The following is a 24,585-nucleotide window of genomic DNA, read 5'->3' on the forward strand; positions in this document are numbered from 1 at the left end:
ACCATTGCCTTCCCATTCTGACTATAATCCCCTAAAGAAGACACCTCACTCTACAGTAAAGATGGAATTCCTGTTATCCAGGAAAGCAACTATATTCTTCCATAAAGAGACCAACCCTTTCTTCACAGGGTGCTGGATCTAAAAGGACAGTAGAGGCTACTGCTTATTTGTAGATTTTAGGCCCCCGGTTTATAATGAAGATAAAACGATTTCTGTGATGTTAGTTAGAGGCAAAAGGGGGAGCAAAATCTCACCTTCTGACTCCCAATCTAGGGAATATGGGCCTGTGTCACAAGGCACAACTAAAGTTCAATTCAGAGAGCAGCAGATCTCAACTGAGTGAAAAGATGCTTCTTCCTCAGTGGTGAGTCTAAATTACCAAGAAAATGTAGACCAAGGGCTCAGACCCAAACTCACAACGGAACAAAGGGACACAACAGGGTCCTCCCTAGGGGGAGGTTAGGGCCCCCCAGGGGGTTAGCTAGCTCTACCTGCTGATGTCACACACTCCTGCCTGTCCAATTCCCCTTTGGTTGAATATCCTGAAAACCCACACTAACTCCAAAAGGGAAAGGGAGGTCTGGGTGTCTTGGATTCTTGCTTTTCTAACTTTATTTTTCTCTCAGGCTCCCCACTGGGCCCTCTGCTGTGGCCTGATGTGGTTTCTTGGGGCTGGGGGGAGTTCCTCAATCCCTGCAAGTATATACATGGGTGTTCCCTCTCAGCGTGTGCCTGTCTCCCCCTCCTCTCATCTCTTCCCGCCCCGCCTAGAAAACTTGTCTTAGTTTCCCTTAGACCAATCATTCTCAGACAGGAGTGGTTTTACCTCTCCAGGGGTGGGTGGGGTAGGGGATATTTGTCAGTTGTCACAATTAGTGTTTAATGAAGTGATGCTCACCATCCTATAACAAAAAAGTGTCCTGGTCCCCGATGTTCATATGGTGAGGTTAGAAACTACCAATACTTCACTTCCATCTTATCCGTCGCTCTTCCAGGAAGGCCTCTCCTGGTGCTTTAGGCCAAGTGGAGGTTCCTCTCCTAGTCCAGCCCTGTTTCCGTTCTGCCCCTTCCCTTATAACGTAACACTCAATTTCTGAGCAGTCTCTCAACCCAAGGGGTGTCCATAGTTTGACACTGTAATATGACATCTACGAATGTGTTGGGTCACAGCCATAGCTAGCTGTTAAACTACAGGTTAGACCACATGGAGCAGGGAGCACATTGTCTGATTTTCCCTCCCAGTGTCTGTGTTCCATGAAGCACACTTTCACCTGTTTCTCTGGGACAGGGTACTTGTGAGGTGTTCTTTCTTCCCAGGAGTGACGTCGGTTTCTGAGAACCTCAAATGAAGACACTCCAGTATTCTGGCACACTCTGGGAGTCTGGCAGAAACCCTGATAGCCCAGTTCTACCCCCCTCCCTCTCTAATGAAGTTACCTTCAGCAACTTGCTTAATTTCTCCGAATTCGATTTTATCATTTATGAAGGAGCATGAAAATAGACCCTGTTCCGTAGAAGTTGGGGAGGTTTAAAGATATGCACAATGTGTGTGAGGTATTGAGGCTGGCTCTGACACGCGAGTGAGGGGCACATTACTATAAGGATGGGGCTAGGGACTGGGGAGCTGTGTAAGAGTGCTCGTAATCATGGGGACCTGAGTTCAGATCTCAGGACCTACATGGAAGCCAGGCGTGGCCACAGAATATGGTTATATTTCTGTAACCACAGCTCTTATGAGGATGGGAACAAGACAAGAGTGGGCTGGTGTTGGCCACCAGCCCAGATGCAGGTTCAGTGAGGAGGCCTATATCAAGGGGAAAAGATGAGGAGTGCTAGACCACAGTACCCTCCAAGCTCTTCTGGCCTCTGCACACACACACACACACAGTGCTTTTTTGTACACACTCGTGTATCTGTAGCCACACTTTCTTCTTTTTTTTGTTATGTTATTTATTTATATTTCAAATGCTATTCTTCTTCCCAGTTTCTCCTCCACAAACCCCCTATTCCACTCCCCCCCCCCCGCTTCTATGAGGGAGCTCCCCCCCACACCCATCCACTGCCACCTTACTGACCTGGCATTCCTCTATGCTGGGGCATCAAGCCTCCACAGGACCAATGACTCCCCTCCCACTGAAGCCAGACAAGGCCATCCTCTCCTACACATGCAGCTGGAGCCATGGGTCCCTCCATGTGTACCCTTTGGTTAGTGTTTCATCCCTGGGAGTTGGGGAGGGGGGTTCTGGTTTGTTGATAATGTAATTCTTCCTGTGAAGTTGCAAACCCCTTCAGCTTCTTCAGTCTTTCCCGTAACTCCTCCACTGGGGTCCCTGTGCTCAGTCCAATGTTTGGCTGCGAGCATCCACATCTGTATTGGTCAGAATTTAGCAGAGCCTCTCAGGAGACAGCTATTGTCACACTTTCTCTCTCTCTCTCCCTGCAAACTCCAGGCCCACAGACAGAAGGATGGATGGCTGGGAGCAGCCCATCTCCTTATTCCTAAGTTCCTCCACACTCAAAGGTGCCTACAAATGTATAGATTTACTATAGATTGGTTGCATGAGCCTAGAGAATCCCCCTTCTAAAGGATATAGGTGTCCCTGTGTCACCTGCAGGTAGGGCTCAGGTCCAGCCTCTCACCCTCTCCACCTGCTTCTTCTTTCAAACCCTGGCCTGGCACCTAGCTTCTCAACTGGTTTCCACCTCTCAAGTTCCACCTTCCGCTTCAGCTTTCCTCTGGAAGGCTGCCCACATCTTGGCCTCCCAGGGTGCTACCTCCAATGCGAGCAGGGGTTCCACACCCTGTTCCTAACAAGCTAGGCCTTGCCTCCTATCAGGTCTGAACCCTGGTGCGTAGCCAGTGCTTCAGTTCCCATAGGATTCCCTACAAGGGATTTAGAAATGTTTTTATGAACTGAGGGCCAAATAGGTCAATATGCTTGCCTTTTCCTATTATGGGCTCTGAGAAGATGGGGCTTTCCTCTTTCCAGCTTCTTACTTCCTTTCTCTGATGCTTTAGACATCCAGAAACTTTCTAAAGAAGCAGTGGCCTGTTTCCGAGACTGTCCAGGTCAATAAACAGAAGGGTCTATTTAGAGGTGGAGAGTGAGACCAGAAGTAGGTGCTGTACCTGGTCAGAGAACGCATCTCACAGGGCACGGGAAGCTACACACAGGAAAGCCTTCTGCTCTAAGAGCAGATGTAGGAGTCAGGTCCCACACAGGTAGGTAGCTGTCAGTGGGATCACATCCAGGAACTGCTTTCAAAGCTCTTCCTGTGAGCAGAGCCTGGGGCTGGGGACAGGTCAGAGGAATCCAGGACCCCACTGCTGAAGGTGACTGGGCCGGGCAGGGTAGGAATACAGGGGGGTTGTGGCATCAACTCATGGAGAGGGAGCCTCTGGTGCACCAACAGCTTGTTACTCTGGGTGAACAGCCCTACTGATTGGCTTTTTGGTCTAACAGCCAGGAAAATCTGGTGGGTTGGTTTCTAGATCTCTTTCACTTCCTGGTTCTCTTATCCTCAGGCTGTTAGCATGGTTCACCTGTCAGTCTGCAAAGGGTTTGGGTTCAGAATGTGTGAGGGGACGTTAGGAAAGGGTGGAAACAAGCGAAATCAGAACTCTTAAGATTAAAGCCGGTTCCGTGGTGCTATGGCGCATACCTCTCATACACTACACGCAGAAGGCAAAGGCACATAGCGCTCTGTAGTTTGAGGCCAGCCTAGCCTACATAGAGAGTTCCAAGCCACCCAGGACTACACAGTGAGACCTTGTCTCAAAAAACAATTAATTAAGATTGCAAGTGTTGTGAAGAGCCTTCTAATTTGAGTACGCGGAAAAATTCACACATCTCCTAGCAACCTCTCCAGCTCCCCATCCAGGCTGGCTTTGGGTGGCCACTGTCTCTGATTTGAAGGAAAAGACGGATGTCTTTCCACTCTCCCCTGGCTGTAGCCTTTCCGGTGTACAGTAGACCTCTCTGCTGTTAGTCAGCGATTACTAAATATGATGGCAATGTCTCAGCAGATTCACAGTGAAGTGCACAGGGCCCAAAATTTCAACTACTTTCGTAGATGGTTCAGCTCCCTCCAGGAATACTCTCATCCTACCTCAGCTGAGGCTTAGGTCAAGGAGAACATCCTTCAGGGGGATTTTTACCCATTCTATATGAATTTATCTGACACGGCTAATTATAGATTGAGCACCTTGGCTTCCTCTTGCAGGGAACTCCTAGGGTTCCATGTCAAGAATGGGCCCAGTATGAGCTGGTCACTAGTCCATCAGAAAGCTCCTAGAGAATAATAGAAACATGCAAGAACAGAGAGAGACCAAGGACATACATCCCTGGTACAAGCTGGACAGAGTCAGGGTAAAGTTAACAAGCATCATTTGGCTGGCTGTACCTTGAATGCCAAGCCATGTATTAAGTACTTTTTGGTCATCATGTTGTACTCCACAACCCAATAAGGCGGACTCTAGGCTTATTCTTACCTCTTACACACTGTGTACTCTCATGAATACCCTTACATTCTTAAAGGCTCAACTATCCTTACCTGTAAAATGGAATGCTAATAGTACCTACACCATAATGTTCTGAGGATCGCATCAGATAAATGCATTCAGAACGGTGAGACATGCCTCTGGCATAAGACAAGCAGTCAGCAGGTATTAGCTAGCCTTATTGCCCTGGCCTGTGATAGCTTCTTTCTTGGGCTTCTATAACAAAGTCCCACAAACTAGGTGGCTTCAGTCACACAGATGTGTTACTGTCTGGCTCTGGAAGCTAGAAGTCCAAAATCAGAGAGTGTTGGTTGGGTCGTTTCTTTTGGAGGCCTGAGGTGGAGAGTTTGTTCCATTTTCTGAATTCCATGTCCTGGCCCACGTAGATTCTCATCCCTACCCTCTGGGAGTCTCGGGCAATTCTTGCTATAGGCACAACCAGCTGTCTTTTGTCTGTGACCCTTCCTGTTCTTCTCTGTGTGTGTAGTTCCCCCTGCATAAGAGCAGCAGTCACATCCGATTTTGGGCCTACTCTAGTGACCTGCTTTTAACACAATTACCTCTAAGATATCGTTTCCAAACAAGGTCACGTTCTCATGCACTGACAGCTGATAATATCCCGTGTATCTTTTAAGAAAGACATAATTTGATCCATGATACCAGTCTATGTGCCATGCTTAAAGTTACATCACTTGTTGGTGGTGAAAATAGTCCTGTAACCAATGATTTTTTGGATGGCAGTTTCTACAGCATAAACCCCCAGAGGAGGTTCAATTGTGCTCAGTGTCCTCTGGGATGAACAAATGAGGCAGGGACATTTAGCACTGTAGCACGATGACATTGTCATCTACAGAGGTGGGCTGGGCTGAACTTGTACCATCCTGGCATCCATGTGGGCCACGGGCCATAAGCTAGCCAGCTGAAGGCATTGTAGCCTCTGGTTTTGTAATGACATTTTTCTCTTTATTTTTTTCCCTCTTCCACAGCCTGCCTGCTCCAGGCTGAGCTGGTAAATTATGAGCGAGTCAAGGAGTATTGCCTCAAGGTCCTGAAGAAGGAAGGAGAGAACTTCAAAGCTCTTTACAGGTCTGGCGTGGCCTTCTATCATCTTGGGGACTATGACAAAGCTCTCTACTACCTAAAGGAAGCAAGGACCCGACAACCCACAGGTGAGACAGATATCCTTGCTTTCTCACCACAGACGCCCCCTGACAATTCCTAGGGCTTGTTCACCGCAGAAGATAGCATCTGTGGCTGGCAGGACTAGGTGGAGTCAGAGATAGAAAACAAAAGCTCAGGTGTAGGCAAGACCTGGAATGAGGGGGGCACATGGTCTATAACTTCACCTGGGATCTGGTTTCCAGGGACCTTGGGTACCCATTTCTTCAGATACTCTATAGAATTGGTAGGAAATTTTTTTTTTTTTTTTGCCTTTCTTGGCTCAAAGCTAGGTCTCTTCGCTGATTCAATAAATACCTACAGAATTCTTACTATGTAGCACAAACTGTACCTGGCATCAGGGATGTAAATGATAGGGTAGCTCCCTTCTCCATGAACCCACATTTGATTGACAAGACAGAAGGAACCAGAAACTTTTGATGCCCAGCATCTTTCATGAAGCATGCACTGACTTCTCCAACCAGCTGGTGTTCCTTCAGATCACATGTGTTAGATCTCCCAATCACTTTCACTCTATGGGTATTTGTTGAGGTAGTGCAGTAGACAAAGTACCGTGAGCCAAGAAGGCTGCTGCTGTGTCCAGTACCCTGTGCTTGTAGGCCTAGCATTCAGAAAGCTGTGGTAGGAGCATCACTTAAGCCTAGGAGTTCAAGAGCAGCCTGGGAAGCACAGGGAAGAGTTACTTGTTTTATCTGGGTTTGTTTTTCATTTAGTTTCTTTTGTCTTTTTTTTCCCCCTTGAGACAAAATCTTGCTGTATCAACAAGGTTGTACTCAAACACCTCACCCTCCTGCCTCCCAAGTGCTGGGATTACAAGTGTGTACCACCACACCCAGCAAGGAGTTTTCATGAGCACCTGCTATATGCCGGTACAGGATGCTAGGCGTAGAGCTTTTAAGCATGATGCACTATTTTTACATCCACGAGTAGGTAGCCCAGGCAGTGTGCTTCTTACATTGTGGGCAGTCACAACGTACCATGAGCCGTTTATTGATTGTGGTGGTAAGCATTTTTAGACTTCCATCTTCTGGCCTTCATGGCGAGCTTATGAAAAGGGTTCTACAATGTCCAAGAGAATCAGGTGTGGGCAGACATGCCAATCACTACATCATCTTGTTGAGGTTTTGGGTGGGATTTTTTTTTGTTGTTGTTGTTTATTTGGTTGTAGTTTTTGTTTGTTTTGTTTTGCTGACAGGGTCTTTCTAAATAGACCAGGCTGTCATAGAACTCACTATGTAGACCAGACTGGCTTCAAACTCACAGACATCTACCATCTAAGTGCTGGAGTTAAAGAAGTGGGCTACCATACCTGACTCCTGGAGCATTTTAATCTTTCCAAGTCCCAATCTCCCCTTTTGCCACAGTAAGGATCAGGATACATGCCTTGAAGATTGTAAGAGAGCTAGACGGGATAATGATGGCTTTAAATAGCCAAGCACAAGCAAGCCCTGTGGTGCGCACCTATAGCCCGAGGAACCTGGGGAACAGAGGCAAGAATTATCACTTGACTCCAGGAGTTTGAGACCAGCCTGGGCAGCAACCCCTCCATTAACTACACCCAGCTGTAAGCAACATTTCTTTTAACTTAAAAAAAAAAATCACAAGAATACATTAAAAAGGAATGTTGTTTCTGGTAAATGAGACACAGGGGTAGAGAAATTGGGGGCTTGCCTGAGGGTTAGTGCCTAGCAGGCTCTCAGCTAACTGCAGTAGTACAGGGATCACGGGAAGTACCACTTCTGGTGTCAGAGGCGAGCACTTCCTGGCCCCTCCCCCACCGGGTCACAGTATGCTTGTCATATTTGCTAAAGTAGGCTGGCATCTTGTTGCTCTCTCTGCCACTCCTAGTGAGTCTAGCCTGTCACCGAGCTTTAGGCTGGGAGCTTGCCCCCTTCTCTGAAGACACCATCACAATCCTTGTTGGGTAAGTCTTGAGGTGTGTTTTCTTTCCTCGCAGACACCAATGTGATTCGGTACATACAGCTGACAGAGATGAAACTCAGTAGATGTTCCCAAAGGGAGAAAGAAGCCATGTAACAAAGAAGCCTCTCTCGAGCCACACTCATACCTGACCAGGGACTTCCAGGCACCGGTGGTGGAGAGTCCCGACGTGGGTTCTCTCCCTCTCCTCCCAGTTCTTCCTGTACGTCTACTGCTCATCCTGTTGCTCCCCAACTCTTTCTGTGGGAAGGTGAGAGGTGCTCTTGGACCTTGGTGGGCAGCCCAAATGTGGACTTATACTCTTCTCTAGTAGGCCAACAAATGGGACAGATGGGGAAGAGTCTCGTAGACTGGGGGTGGTCCTGTGGCTTTGACTTGGGCCAGTGCTTCTGAGCCTGGCAGGTGTGTGGAGCACAGTCTGGACCCTTCTACACCTTCCCAGTGGATCAGAGCATCTCGAAGCAGCTGAAAGAAATCTGGGGCTGATGAATGTAAGAAGCACTGGTCGAACCAATGCTGAGATTGTGAATTTCCTTCTGCCCCCTCGTCACCTGAGCACCTGCCACATCCCCGGACTTTTCTAGGCGTGTACTTCCTTTTCTCCCACTGCGAGGTCAGGTCTTTGCCAGGATTCACATGCCATTAAGGCCCACTCTCAGTGCCCTCTGGTGACCACACATACCATTCCCCCACCCCCAGATAGCCGGCTGCTGTAACAACAGAACGGCAGGGTGAAGTGGACCGAAGGTTGTAGGCAGAGCAGACTGGGTAAGCGATAGAGGAGGGAAGAAAGAGCCTTGGGTGGACTGAGGGGTTAGACTCATATAAATAAGAACTAAGTCACAGGCATCCGCTCCTGTCTTTCTGTTCACCCCCTTCTCTTCCCTCCCTGTCCCTCGGGGAAAGTAGCCAACAGTTTCCCATAAAACCAGTGGCCCTTAGATCAAGACTATATGCATCATGTTGGGCACAGCCTTTGTGCTTTTGGGAGTGGGCTGGGATTATAGAAACTACTTCAGGACTAGGCTCTGTGAGGATTTGTACACCCCACCTCCCCTTCTGACAACATTATCTGAATTCAGTGTCTAGTGGATAACAAATTTCTGTTGAGTGGGTACATTTCGACTGCAGACTGACTCTCCTGCCTTAAACTAATTGGGTCCCAGCCTGGTCTCCTGACACATACGCTTTTTATGCTATGCCACATTGAAACCTTTCCCGGGGGGCTTACTGGTCCCCCACCACAGTGCAATATAGGACAGAATCCCAGTCATCTCAGAGATAGGGAACTTGAGAAATCCTTATGAGATTATTACCAAGGACACCATTAATATATATGATGCTTAAACATTTCAAGGCACTTTCGTGTATTTTTCGTGTGACTTAGTGAGACACTATTGTATAAAATTAAAATATATAGAGATGCAATAATGTTGATAGTTAGGATTTATTAAATGCACTATCTTCAGATCGTTATGCGGACGAAATCTCATTCCTTTCATATACTTACTCTGTGGGATCTTATTCCCAGGTGATGGAGAAGACAGACAGCCGGGAAAATTAACTTTCTTAAGGCTACACAGCCTTATAGGACGTGGCTAGGATTGAACCAGATCTGACTGGTTCCAGAGCTCTGGCTGCCTCTCCACTGGACAGTTACAAATGATGAGAGCAGAACAATTTCCATGAAGTAGAAACATGGACTCACACATCAATCCCCTGCTCCCGCACATTTACATAGGCAAGACAGAAAGAGACCAGAACCCAGAAGCCCTAGTGGCTTGAGCAGTGACCAGCCAGGAAAAAGACAACAGACCTGGCCATTCCATCCGTGTGCTGTGTGCTGGTCATTCTGTTTGCTGATGGGGAGCATGAATCTGAACAGCCCACCTGGCCTTCCTCAGTGCATAGAGAAAGGATTGCAAGTACAGGCAAAGACTGAAGGAAACAGGAAGTTAATTATGGGTTATTTGTTTAAGCGGTTGCTTTGCAAATGCAAGATCCAGTCTCTGCTGAAGAGCCTAGGAGCCAACAGCAGAGCTTATATCCACACAGCCCACCCCCCCCCCAAACACTTTCGGGGGGAGGGGGCTGCAGGAAGGTGCTAGAAATATCCTGAGTCCCACAGTGGCTCTGGAGAAGAAGAAAAGGAAAAAGCCATCCCAGGACCACTTGCCCTGACTTTGAACATGTTCTGTTTTCATCTTCCAAAATGGCTTCTCATGACCCTAACCCCAAACCACTCTCATCCCTGGCATATACTCCCATCCCCTCAGCCCTCAATGCCACCCCCAAGCTCAGAGGTCAGAGGTCATAAGCTGACAAACTATTAGGATCTGTAGGATGAAAATGAGGTTGGAGGTGCTTTAAAGAAGGAGTTCAAACTGGCAGGCTCCTCCTTTGCTCTTCAATGCATTGGGAATGGTTTTGGTACTAATTTCCAACAGAATCGAGGAAGAGAACGCTTGCTTGAATGAATGCGTTGGGGGAAGAGCTATATTTGTAGGAATGAAACCATTGTCACCCCAAAGAGAATGTTTGGAAAAGCACAAGGAGCGACTCAGATACATAAACTCATGGGGACTCCATTCACTGTGACCAAGACTTAAATGCTCCCCCCACCTCAAGAAAAGGAACTGTCTGGGGGTATTAGTTAACACGAGGGGGTGGCAGGGATGCATTTTCTGTTCATTTGTCAGCAGAGTCTTCAGAGAGCTGTTTCTCTTCCTTCCTCCACATCTCCTAAATTCAAGGACTGTACTCTAATTGAAGATTTGGCGGGTGCCGCTGCTGAATTGTGCAGACAGCACTCAGCACGGATCTGCCCGGCACTGTCTTCTGCCTGAACTTTTGTGAGAGACCCTTTGGCACACAACTTAAGACTTTTTGTTGAGTTGTAAAAGCCACACACACACACACACACACACACACACACACACACACGTGTTGTAGACCATGTAAGGAAAGTCAAGGATGATACTCAGCTCATCACATTAGCACCCAGAGGACACTTGCATCCCTTCTGCCTAACTGTTATTCTCCGTGGTATGAGTGTGTACACATACTCTGTCCGGCTTTTGATTTTATTTTTTGGTTTGTTTGTTTGTTTGTTTTTTTAATGAAGAAAACTGGATCATGCTGTATATACTCTTTAGTTACTTACTTTTCAAATGTGTATTTCTATTTTAGAATATGCAATATATGCACAGATCTATAAAATTTAAATAGTATACAAACTCTGTAGTTGAAAGTAACTCTTCTTCCCTGTCTGCCCACAGGTAGTTTCCCTCTGGTTTCTTGTGCACTGCCTCCCAGAGATTCTTGTTTTTCCAAGACATGTATATATATTCTTTTATTGCTTACAAGTGGTAGCATGTCAGATGCTTCTCCCCCTGTTGCTTTATGTAATATGTCATGGGCATTTCGCATGTCTCTTGGACTTTTCTGTCAGTATCACCATGGTATGGGTGGATCATTATTTTGCAACCCCTCTACAAACGCAGATGATTTCGCCTGTTTCCGTTCTTTACTGTAAATAATGTTGTAACTGACATTCTTGTCGATAAATTTTGCACATGTCTGTGGTGAGTTCCTTAGGATATAATCCGAGAAGGAAACTGTGTGACTATTTTTAAGGATTTTGATACATGTTGCCAATACCCTGTAGAAAGTTTGTACCCAGACACTGTCCTGTTTGCAGCCCCCAGAGCACCTGCTCTCTGGACCCTGAAAAGCACTAGTTTTATCACTTATCAAATCTTTGCCAATTTGATAGGCAAATAATAGTATGTCAATGGTATTTCAACTTATTGCTTCAACTTCCATTGAATATCAGTGAATAACATTTTCATATGTGTATTGACCATTTGTAGTTCTTTCTTTGTGAATTTCCTATTTATTTGATATTAATATGTTTACCTTTATCTATGTCTATGTTTATCTTTATTATCTATTTGTAACTTTAAGAATATTATTTTTGTCAAGAAATGCAACAGATATTATGCTTTCCAAGTGCTTTGCTTTCAGATTTCATTTATGGTGCTTTTTGACATACATAAACTCCTAATTCTGCAACTCACTTGTTTTCTGTCGCTAGATTTTCCTGCTCGTATCTTAGACACTCACGTCTAAAAGGCAATCTGAGCTGGTGCTTCTACGGCTTCCAAATTCTTCGTCACAGGCCACCATCCTTAAGATAAAAATTAAAAACCAAACCCCTTCGCTAACACTCAAGGTCTTTCCTGGACTGTCTCTCTCCACCTTTATCAGGCTGACCTCCGGTTCTCTTAAAGTGTCCTCCACTACACGGTCATGTAGCCCTAAGCCCTGAGCTGGGTCTGTGGGTCTCTCCATGCTGGGCCTGTTCCTTGTTAGACAGTCTTAGTATTTTACCCCATCCTTGCCTTGTAAGTGTTGTAAGTGCCGACCCAGGATCACTCCCCAAACCTTAGTCTGTGTTCCTACAGCAAAGCCTCCCTGCTTCTGCCCAGCGTCCCCCACAACTAATCAAAATGTCATCATTTGTTTATCTTTAGACAGGATGCAGCCCTGGTTGTCATGGAACTCACTGTGTAGACCAGGTTTTGCCTCTGCCTCCCGAGTTCTGGGATTAAAGGCATGCACCGACACCACCTGGCAAGAATGTCCTCTTTACAGCCACCTCTCCCCTTCCACAGGTGTTCCCCAAAGCAGATGCTCAGGTTTCTTGGTGGCCAGAATGTCTTCCAGAAGCTACTGAGCACAGCACCTGCAACGGATGAACAGCGGATTCAGCAGCAGATACTGTTCGCAATTACAAAGTCAGGGCTGTGCTAGTCTATGCCTCCAAGAAATGAGAACTTCTTGCATGACTCAGGTTGGCCGGAAAGCCGTGTGCGCCAGCTCTTGCTTTCCAAACCACCACAATCACTTGAACTTTTTAGAAGTGCATGTTCTCGGGCTCGGGCTCAGCTTCAGACCCGTTGAACTGGACACGCAGCAATAGTTCCTAGGTCACTAGTGGGCCGAGTGAGTAAGCTAGGGACCGGCTCTCATACAGAGCCCATCGCTTCAGAGCACGTGACTTCTTAGAGTGGACAAGTGAGGCTTTGTCAGAGTGCTCACTGAACAGACTGCCGGTTGTGTGACACGGAGGTAGTTACTTTCTGACTCATTTTCCTCAGTTACGTAGAAGGGTGTGAGGGTTAAGAAAGAACTGGCTCCCGGCTACTGTCTGCTACAGAGCAAGCACAGAACAAACTATTTCCTCCCCAGCCCTCCTCAGCCTCAATTCTCCTCAATACCTCTGTGCCTGCCCTTTCTGTTCTCACACTCGGCTCTCTAAATAGCCCTTGTATTACTCTGGTCAATGGGACAAGTTTTGGGGAGGGTGGAAGGAAACAGACTGAGCCCTATATGGCCCCCTCATGCTCTCTCCATAGCAACCAGTGGGAAACATTCTGATGCTTTTCAGGACCCACTGCCCTCTGGCCTTATCCAAAGAGCAACATGGTTTTCTTCCTGACAATCCACCCAAGAGGACAGGCGGCCTCCATGCTGCAAGGAGGAAGCAAGCATTGGGAAATAGAAGGAAAAGTCACCCCCCCTCAACTTCCGGTGCCCTTGGTTGGTATTCCCACCACGTGACCATTGTGCAGTCAAACAACCAGTCAGCAGCTGCTTTGATGAAGATGTCCCACCCTCTGTATCCAGCACCATAGCAGCCCAGGGCAGGTGGTGGAGGCGGAGAAAATGCACTCTGTCTGTCCATCAGGCTTGGCATAGTTCAAATTACCGAGTCAGCATGAACAGTCCGGCTCTAAATGGACTGAAATTGGATTCTATTAAAAACCACATGCAGCAAGGCCTTTGGCTATTAATACTTGCTAAGACATAGGAGAGGGAGCCGAGGCGTTGGCCTCTGGAGAAGGTTGGGACTCAGCTGTTGTTGAATAGCTTGTTTGGAAGGAGGCCTACACTGTCCTGTTTGAAAGGTCTCAATGTTAAGAGCAGAAGGAAGCTTGAGGTGAAATCGCTGTACCTTCTCATACCCACGACTAGTCAAATCCAGTCTGCTGATCTACTGAAGGTCACACAGCTGGAAGTTGTTCAGCCAAGAACAGGAACTTAGGCCGATTTGCTCAAGACAAACAACACTCTTTCCCCCAAATCAAAATTTACTCACAAAGACCCTCACTTAAGAAACGCATATTTTAATGTTGTGAATTGTTTTGTTCTAACTAAAGTAGGGACATCATTGTACTGAATCCACTCAGCATCTGTCCCCACATGCCCAGCAGAAGAGGGTTCAGTGGTTAGCAAGGCATTTGCTCTGTCTGCAAGAGTTTGTGGGATACTGGCTAGAAGGGAAAGTAAACAATACCAGTTCCATGTAGGAAGTATCACCAAAGACTCTGGGGGTGCACACAGAAAGGAACATCTGTACCAGTTCTGAAGGAGCAAGGCAGCTTTCTCCTGGAGGCAGCCAACACAGTGAAGGAGAGATGTGTAAATTCAGGCCTGGCTCAATGGTAATCTCATTTCTCCTTTTCCAGCTATGACTCTAAAATGATTTTGGAGAGTCTTGCACTATCTTCTTGCTTTTTTCCTGATTTCTCGTACCTGGAATCAAGCAATGCTGGCTCTTTGCTGCCTCTTTAGGTCACAGAAGGCTCTGCCGTTGTGCTTGGCCAAGTCCTTCAAGTAGCTGTTGTGTGCCTTTGAACATAGGCAGACACGTAAGACTAGTGCTTTCCACAGCTGGGAAGATCGCTCAGCTGATAGGATAGCTGACTGGGGTCAGTGAGCTGAGCTCAGATCTTCAGCACCTCTATGGTGCACATCTGGCATGCCAGGCTGGGGAGGGGGAAACAAGAGGGGCCCTGGGGCTCCCTGGTCAGTTGGTCTAGCTAAGTCAGTGAAGTCCTTTGGCAAGAGAACTTGTCTCAAAAATAAGGCAGAGACTGTAGAAGACACCCAGTGTTGACCATGGCCTCCCTGATACCAGGTTACATACAATGTAGCTCTCAAAGGTGATTTCCTGAGTACCTGGGGTGGAGCAACATTGTTTTCATACTTCAGCTTCTCCAATGCAGACTAGTACTGGGCATTATTAGAAAGATAATGTGGACCATCTATATTTCTAGTAGTCCCAGATCAAAAAGCAAGACGAAACAGGGTAAATAGCCTGTAATAATATATTTTACTAAAACAATAAAAACAAAGCCAAGAAAATAGCCAAAAATATTCAAGAATAAATTTAGCAAAAGAAGTATAGGATTAACACTCCAAATACTATCAAATACTGCTGGAAGGAGCTAGAAGATGCCTAGATAGGAGGAAATAGATTTCATGTTGATGAAATGGAAGATTTAATTTTGTCCAATAACAGTACTTCCTAGGCTGACCTGCAGGTTCATTACTGTTTCTATGTTTGACAAAATTACCCTAAGTTTCCTATAGAGAGTCAATGAATCTAGAACAGTTTATCTAAAAACAAAAACAGAACAGAGCAGCAGGGACTGGAGAGATGACTTGGTGGTTCAGAGTACTCACTGTTTTTGAGGACCCATGCGTGGCTCACACCACTTTATGACTTCAGTTCCAGGAGACACAATACCGTCTTCTGGCCTCAGAAGGCACCTATATACATCATGCACGTACACACAGAAAGACAGAAACAGAGAAATCCTTTTTAAAATAAAAGTAAATATTACTGAAAGAAACAAAAGGCCCACATCTCCTGCCGTCAAAATTTACCATAAAGATGTAATAATAAAAACCATGTGACGCTAACCTCAAGAGATACCATCAATCAATAGATCCACACAATAGAAACGAGAGTCCAAAAATAAGCTCTGGCATTTACAGTAAATTGATTTTCTACAAGGGTACCAAGACCATTGGGGGGTGTCTTTGTAACAAATGATGTTGGGCTGACAAGATACTCTGTGCCAAGGCAATGATATGGGACCATCTGCCTCATACAACATACAGAAATCTACTCAACATGGACTACAGTCTTGAATGTAAGTGCCTGCAATATAAAATTCTTTATGACTCAGGCTAGATAATGGTTCTAAAACCCAAGCCAAAAAAAAAAAAAAAAAAAAAAAGGCAAACAGAACTTCACTGAATGTTGAAATGTACTTTGAAAAATATTTTTCAGAAATGACAGTCCAAAGAAGTGTGTGTGTGGGGGGGGTGTTCTGCAGTTAGTGTGTCTAACAAAGGACCTGAATCTGGAATATATGAAGAATAAAAGAAAAACCTGATTTAAAGGGGGATAAGGAACCTGAATTCATAGTACTCCAAAGAAGATAGGCAATGCCAATACCCCATTAGCAGATGATCAATAACATTAGTGAAGTGCATATCAAACCACAGTGAGCTACCACTCTGTGCCCTAGGATGGGTCATCAGACAGTTAACAAAAGGGACGACATCTGTATTCACTTATTTCTTTTGTTTGGGTTTTTTGTTTTCCCAGACAGGGAGCGTTTCTCTGAATAGCCCTGACTGTCCTGGAACTCACTTTGTAGACCAGACTGGCCTCAAACTCAGAGATCTGCCTGTGTCTGCCTCCTGAGTGCTGGGATAATAGTGTGTGCCACCATTTACTCTACTTTTCTTATCACTGTGACCAAATGCCTGTCAGAAGCAACTCAAGGGAATAAAGGGTTGTTCTGATTGCCAGTTTAGAGAGAACAGTCAGTCCATCAGGGCAAGAAAGACGAGGTAGGGCTGGCTTCTGTCCATGGTACCAAGAGCTTTTGGAATGCATTATTGCATCTCAGTAGATCAGAAAGCAGGGAGCTAGACCAACCTATCACCATCCAAGACAAACCCTATGTTCTACATCTGCCAGCTAGGTTCCCCATCCAAATATTTCTGTAATATCCCCATCCCTGTCTTACTCAGGGTTTCTATTGCTGTGAAGAGACACTATGGTCATGACAACTCTAATAAAGGAAAAATAAAAGTCATAAATTCTGAATGGTGCACTGCTCCAAGAAGCTGCATGGGACATGGACCATTGGTATCCAACACTGTGTATGCCACCCGCCCAACAGTCATTAGTGGCTCGCTCGGTTATCAGATAAACTGTCACAGTACCACAGAACTAGTGTGTAAGTGGCCATTATCTTACTTAACAATAGCCCTGGGCAGGGGACCAGTGAGCTAAACATTTGGATATGCCAAAGAGAGGCTTTAAAATGCTTCCTTTAAGTAAAAAGTTCAAAGTACAACATGAGATCTTGAAAGAAGTAGAAAATTCATGTAACACTCACTATTGTAGTAAATTCATTATTGATCATGACTGTTGTTACCGGTTATTGTTGAAAATCTCTTACTTTGCCTAATTTTTAAATTAGACCTTATTAAAGTTATGTGTATATTGGGATAAAAGAACATATAAAGGGTTCAGCTGCAAAGTCAGGCATCCCCCAGGGTCTTGAAACATATCGCCTCAGGACAAGAAAGGCTACAGTACTCAAAGTGCCCAGATCTTGAGTGGAAAGAAATTCATCCACCACTAACAGGTCAGTAGAGCATTGTCCTTGGAAATGCCCTGCTGCCTTCCCATCGGATCTTCCAGAAACCTCCAAAGAACAAGCATCGCTCAGTTTCTAACCTCACAGATTCCTTTTCAAACGGAGAAATTCCTGTGAGTAGAATAACAGTGCATTAGACCTTAATCCACCATTTTATTCCTCGTAAATCTCTCATTATGATTACAGCCTTTCTTCATGGTCTATTGAGGGCATTTAGTTTTGTCTCCCCAGCCCGTGCCTAGCTGTTGATTTCCTAAACTCTATGCAGCTAGAAAGCCTGCAGCCTGCAGCTTAGTGTGTGAGAAGCCCTGGGCAGAGGAAACACAGGACAATAATCCCCCTTGATAGACAGGATCCGGATCTATTCGGATTTATTTATAGAGGAAAGAAAATGGCTTTCTTCCATTTTTTTCAGTTTTTTTTCCACCTGATCTGGGAATTAAACCGACAAGAAGCATATCAGCAAACAGGAGAAAGCTCATGTTAATTATGCACAAAAATCCCACAAAAATATGAGACTCTAGGAGAGCAAGATAGTCAGCATTTACATGCTCCCCTGGGCCACAGAAAGGAGTGGGGATGGGAGTTGTGGGGGCTGTGGAGAGTAATTGGGAGGATGAGGGGAAGAAAGTGGGTAAAAAAATGTTGTCTTGTTAGGTAAATAAGAGCCTCTCAGGTGACTAATGTTATCTAGGGCTATTACCTTCATAATCCATAACATTTTTCTTTTTGAGACAGTCTATGTTGAGCAGGCAGGCTGGCCTCACACTCAGAGTTCCACCTGCTTTTATCTCCCAAGGCTGGGACTAAAGGCTTGTGACATGTGTGTGTGTGTGTGTGTGTGTGTGTGTGTGTGTGTGTGTGTTTTACAGGGGAGGGGTGACATTGTATACACAAATGCAGTGTCCATGGAAACCAGAAGAAAGTATCAGTTCCCTTGGAGTTGGGGTTACAGACAGTCATGATTGTGGGTACTGGGAACTGAAGTCAGGTTCTCTCAAAGAGTAGCAAATGCTATTAGCCATGGTACCATCTCTCCAGCTCCCAATACACAACTAACCAAGGAAAAGTTAGATGACAAAATCCTTTTTTTTTTTTTTTTAGAAGTTTTTATATTATTGTGTGTGTCTTTGAGGTGAGGGGTGGAAAGATGTTGGTCAGAAAACATCTAAAAGTTAATTCTTTCCTTCTGCCATACTTGTTCTAGGCATCAAAACAGATTTGCTAGACCTTTTGGCAAGGGCTTTTACCTGCTGAGCTATTTTGCCGGTCCCAGATGTAAATCTATTGAAGGCTGCTTCTCAAAGATACTCGTGTCTGTGGTTTCCTGGAATAATCATCTAATACCCACTTTGGTGGAGATGTGTGTTCCGGGGTGGCATAGCCTGCTCACTTATTTCGGGGTGCAATATCCCAAGAGGTGGCATATTGGAAGAGGGAAGAAGGGACAAGACCCAGGCAGTGAGGTGTGCAGTCGGAGGAGACAGGGCTCAGGAGAGGGTCTGAGAATCACACCAGAGAAAGACAGCATTCTGTGGAAGATGGAAGAAGATCCTGAGGGAGAGAAGCAAACACACCAGTCACCCCCAGGGGAAGCCCCAGAGCTTCCCAAGGTGCCCTCCCTGAGGAATACAGAGCTAAAGCTATTGTTTGGGTTTAATGTTACCCTTTGTTTCATTTTGTTTGTTTTGCTAAGTCCCAAATACAGTTTGGCAGTTTGTAAGGGAAAAGAATTCTCCTGGATTTAGAAGCTGCTGGGACTGTGGAATTATGTCAAATACCTTGTTCCTTCCTGGTCCCAACTGCAAAGCACTGAGGCTTGAGGTCCAAGATGGGGGGAGGGGCCTTCTGGAAATGCTTCTTAAAAGTTTACTTTTTTATTATGTGTATCCACCCACAGTGTAGAAACTATTTCTTTGAAATGCAGGCAGACCCAGGAAATGTAAACCTGGATCTGCCCTATTTAGCTGAACTTTAAGTTTGTAGCAGGTTTTCTTTTTCCTTCTTTCTTTCCTTTTATTTATTTATTTATTTATTTTGGTTCCTCTAAAGATGGGTGAAAATTATAAATCTATTAAGATATCAGAATTATCCAGTGGGCATTTAAAAACAAAATCCAGGTGAGGGGTGTTCTATTCTGTTTTGGTGGTACCTGGAATGGAACCAAGGGCCTCATATCTGCTAAATTATAACTAAGTTTCACCCTTAGTTAAATCCCCAACCCTAATATCTTCTTTAAAAGCCAAAGTTTATACACAACCGCGTGGACCTGTAGTATCTGTTCTTAGGGAGCTTAAATGAAAAAAGCTGGGACTGCAGTCAAGCAGTTCAAGACCAGCCTGGACAACATAGCAAGACCCTAGGCTCTCCTCCTAAGAGAAAAAGTTATGACTGGTTTGTGGGGAATTACTGAGTGATTGTAAGACACACACAGAGTTACCATCTATCAATTCATGGTACAGTTTGCCCACTGGGCACAGTTAGTGGTTCCAGGTTGTGCCTCTATTTGCATGAATTAATATGTATAAGGACATTGGTTTGGTTCAAAGGTAAGAATAGTTTCCTTCCTTGGCAGAGAGGTTTGGAGACCATGCAGGGATATGGATGCAGACTGTGGTGGTTGAGGGTCAGGCCAAGTCTCCAGTTCACAGAAGACTGGAACTTAAAAGGAATATCATGCTCTATAAAAAAAAAAAAAAGCATGAAGAGACTGTAAAAAGCATGCCAGTGACACATTTGGTCACAGGGTTTGCTGGGGTGAGGCACTGACTTGCAACGGAGCATAAGATAATGCAGGTCACTGAAGTCCAATCGGGCTCGCCCTGACCGCGCAGGACAGAAGGTCTGGATTCTCTGGTTTCCTTCATTCCTCTTCTACTCTTGGCAACCGCAGCAACCTTTTGAGCCACTAAGCCCTAAGTCCTAGTCTCGGACCAAGCCCTCCACCATGCTGCGAGGACTCAGCTTCAAAAGTAAGTAGCTAAGGGATCTTCTGAGAGGAGGGCAGTGCTGGAGATAATAGCTCATTCCCATACCGGTGTCCTGGGCCCTGGGTTCCATCCCCAGCAGCACAGGAAAAGGAAGAGGAAGGGGGGTGGGGAGGGAGAATAAAAACAGAAACAAAAGGGAGCCAAACTCTTCTGAGCCAAGACTCTACCTACTACCCACACTGTTCGCTTTGCTGTTGAGAATCTGAGGCACAAAGTAGACTGAGGGAGAAACAGACACTTCACTCACAGCCCTCCTGAGGCTCACTGTACAGCCTTAGGTCTCAGTCCAGAGCTGACTGGACTGGTTTACTGCTTAGCCTGGCAGATGGCTAGAGAGGAATTTTTAATAAGACTATTAATAGAAGTTATGCATTAGGGAATGTCTAATGAATCAACTAATAGAGACATTGTCTGGTGATCATAACTTATGCTGACTATAGCTGATCTCTCTCTCTCTCACCACCCCCCCCTCTCTCTCTGTGTGTGTGTGTGTGTGTGTGTGTGCATCTGTGTCTGTGTGTGAATGCTAACAACATTTGTTGTGTTATGTGGGTGATATGTCTTTCCACAGCATTGTTCTATAGTCAAAGAGTTTATCTGAAGATAAGCCCCTAGAGCCATACACTCTGGAGTCCAGCCTGGGGTTCATAATGAGACTCTGTCTTTAAACCTAAGGGGAGGGTGGGGAAAATAATAAGAGATAATAAGCCTACTGAAGTATAAACGTCATTTAAAATTATAATGCAATCAGATTTTGTTTTGTCTGAGACAGGATGCAGCCCAGGATGCCCTGGGACTCACTGTCTAGTGAGGGATAACCTTGAACTCCTGATCCTCCGGACTCTGCCTCCCAAGTGCCAGAATGACAGTCATGTGCTGGCTGCCGTGCCTGCCTCCTAATCAGATTCTTATGTTCTCTCTCTCTCTCTCTCTCTCTCTCTCTCTCTCTCTCTCTGTGTGTGTGTGTGTGTGTGTGTGTGTGTGTGTGTGTATGAGAGAGAGAGAGAGAGAGAGAGAGAGGGAGAGAGAGAAACAAGACAGCTAGCAGAGTTGGTTCGTTCACTTCTCCTACCCTATGGGTCCCAGGAATTTGAACACAGGTCAGAAGGCTAGACAGCAGTGTCTTTGCACTGAGCTTTGCCTGCAGCCCAGTGCTCAGATTCTTAGCAGCACCTGCTGGCTTTCTGTCCTGCTGGGAAGTGGTAACACTCCCGAAGCTCCCTGCCCACTCATCTCAACGTCATTGTGCCATGAATCACTGGTAACCTTGTTAAGATGCAGACTTTGATTCAGTCAGTCTGCAGCACTAACATGATCCCAGGTGATGCTTGGCAGCTGCTCGGTGGCCCGCACGGTGCCGGGGCTGCTACCTGAGCAGAGGCAGACATTCCACAGTTCCTAGCCAGTCACCTAATTACTCCTTTGACAGTATCCTTATCTATACATACAGCACCACATCACCTACAGGATTCTTAAGAGGCATGGAGACTTTGGGGTTTCCACCATTCTAAACATCCTGTGAGATAGAATAAGGACTCCCGTCTGTCTCAACCCTCCTGTTGGGTAAGTCCTTCCTTGTATAACCCCAGCCCATCTCTTATAAAACATACCCTGCAACCTAGCATTTGATTCTTCTGCTTCCTCCCGCCAGTGTAATCCAGTCCTAGCATGGGAAACAGCTGCAGCTGCCATGTGCCAGCCTGTGGTTTGCTCTTCTCAGTAGGCTTGTAAATGCCAATGCATGGAGTAGTTATTATTTTAACCTCCATGTTACTGACAAGGGATTGAGACAAGGTGGGTTAAATACATTGCCCGAAGCTATGTGATTAAGTAAAACAGCCAAAAGGTGAAGTCAGGCTGTCCTATTCTAAAATTTGAGGGCCTGGCATGCCCTGATGTAGGAAGCTGGGTTCTAGAATGACCTTTTAATTCTCTCTGGGATAACAAGGACTCTCCCATATTCTCCCCAACCTAAATTACAGCCACTCCTGACTCACATCTGCCACTTTCCCTTCTCCTTTGTCAGGACTAAAACTGCACTGAGTCTTAGACATCCACAGAGAATAAATACATGGCTTTCACTTTTCATATCCCCAGCACTGGAGGAGTTGGCCAAACTGGTCTCTGAGATTCCCAGTCTCTCTTTTTCAAACTGATAGAACCCTCTGTGACTGCCTGGCTACTGTCTCCCATTCACTGTCTTCTTTTGCTCTTTTAAACCCTTGCCTTCTGCATCAAAAGCTATTTTCAGAGAAAGCTATGAAACCATTTATTAGTGTCTTCACATGTACAAAGGTTTTTAGGAAGCTGGCACTCTATGCCTTATCTCAGGGAACTGTGGTCTGAAAGATAAATGACTATTAAGGAAAGAAAGCAGGAAAGGGGGCGGGGGATTCCAGACAGGAAGAATATCAGAGTGACTCAGTAAATGTTTGCTGATGTGCCAATGAAGAGAAGGCTACATATAAGTCCACTGGGGACCCACGGGAGAGATCCCTATGGAAGATGAGCCTCTCTTACTGTCTTTTATGCAACTCTAAGAAAGGACAGTTGAATTTTTAAAAAATAAATGATTAACTTATAGTGTCTTTCTTCTTCTCTTAGCCCAATGGGTTGATTATTTGATTAGCCCTTTGGTTAGACATTCTTAAAGCCAAAATACTATTCAAGTAGATGGCGCTTAAAAGAGAAATCTATGGACTAATGATGACTCACATCCTTAATCTCTCAGGAGGCAGAGGGAGATGGATCTTTGAGTTCAAGGCCAGCCTGGTCTACAGAGTGAGTTCCAGGATGGCCAGAGCTACACAAGTGAAACCCTGTCTCAAAAAAAGGAGGAAGGAAGGAGGAGGAAGAGAAAGAAGAGGAGGAGAAAGTCTGTAATTTTGAAGGTGACAGGGCTAACTTGCACAGAACACATCCTCTGGCACTACTATGCCATCCTTGGGATCCAGGCTCTGGTCCCTGGTGCACAAACAGGAATGAGAATTAGGACCCAGATGATTTATTTTATTAAAGACAAAATCTCTCTGTGTATCCCAGGTTGTCCTCAAATGCTGGGATGGCAGGCATATGCCACCATGCTCAGAAAAAAAAACCAAAACACCTAAAATTGTTGATGGTGGGGTATACTGGCTGGTTTTGTGTCAACTCGACACAAGCTGGAGTTATCACAGAGAAGGAGCCTCAGTTGAGGAAATGTCTCCATGAGATCCAGCTGTAAGGCATTTTCTCAACTAGTGATCAAGAGGGGAGGGCCCAGTCCATTGTGGGCGGTGCCATCCCTGGGCTGGTAGACCTGGGTTCTATAAGAAAGCAAGCTGAGCAAGCCAGGGGAAGCAAGCCAGTAAGTGACATCCCTCCATGGCATCTGCATCAGCTCCTGCTTCCTGACCTGTTTGAGTTCCAGTCCTGACTTCCTCTGGTGACAAACAGCATGTGGAAGAGTAAGCTGAATAAACCCTTTCTTCCCCAACTTGCTTCTTGGTCGTGATGTTTTGTGCAGGAATAGAAACCCTGACTAAGATAGTGGGCTGCCTAACTTTGTGTGTGCTGTAATAAATCCATCACTGTCTATGTAGCTCATTTTTCTGTCTCCACTCTCCAGACCTTTATTGGTCTGAATTATGGAAACTATGGCTTATTCTTTAATAATTAACAAGCAAGACAACAGCTAAGGAGCTTTGGGGTGAAGTTTATACCCCAGGGAAGCTTAAAATTGTCTAATGACTTTGCACCTCTGAATAGAAACGAGAATAGAATAGAATAGAATAGAATAGAATAGAACAGAATAGAATAGAGAGTAAAGGGAGAAGAAGAATAGAGGGAGAAGTCTCTGCAAGGCCAATGAATAGGAGCCAAGTAGCCAATTCTTTCTCATTCACTTGAAACATCTTGGAGTGGGAACCAGAGCTTCTTGACTATGGACAGTTTGATTACACATAGAAAGAGCAAGATAGAAGAGGCTAGCACAGTTGTTTAATTAGGAACGTTTTTAAGCTTTCATACAGGAAAATATGGAATAAGAGTATGGTACTTGTTTGAGCCAAGACTTTACAACATCATGAGCTGGAGATTTAGCTTGGTTTGTATAGTCCCAGTATTTGGGAGGAAGAGACAAGAGTACCAGGAGTTCAGGATCATCTGTGACTACACAGTGAGTTTGAGCCCAACCTGGGGCCTTCGTTTCAAAAAAAAAAAAAAAAAAATCACACACACAATAAAACAGTATTTTGTCCTGCTGGGAGGGGGGCAGGTTTTCATCCACAGAACATTTACATTTAAAGTGGCCTGTATACAATCTAGGATTCTTAAAATACTCCCCTGCCATTCAGTGACATGTTTAGCATGTTTCCAACCCCTCAAAGGCAAAGGGCACGTGTACCTTGCTTACTCCTGCATCCTCAGTCATAGACAGGGCTATCATCAGTTAGGAGTAAGT

The 24,585-nt window shown here is 45.4% G+C and overlaps 1 protein-coding gene across 1 annotated transcript in view; it reads left to right on the top strand.

Moving 5' to 3' along the window:
- Nucleotides 1-9,085, top strand: part of TTC9 (tetratricopeptide repeat domain 9) — a 32,089-nt gene extending 23,004 nt beyond the window's left edge. The window contains exons 2-3 of the mRNA XM_080937270.1: nucleotides 5,488-5,670; nucleotides 7,638-9,085. Coding sequence (XP_080793396.1) covers nucleotides 5,488-5,670; nucleotides 7,638-7,717 — 263 coding nt within the window. The 3' untranslated portion in view covers nucleotides 7,718-9,085. The remainder of the gene's footprint in view (nucleotides 1-5,487; nucleotides 5,671-7,637) is intronic.
- Nucleotides 9,086-24,585: the final 15,500 nt, after the last annotated feature.

Source organism: Micromys minutus (assembly GCF_963924665.1).
Source record: "Micromys minutus genome assembly, chromosome: 1".
Lineage (NCBI taxonomy): Eukaryota > Metazoa > Chordata > Mammalia > Rodentia > Muridae > Micromys > Micromys minutus.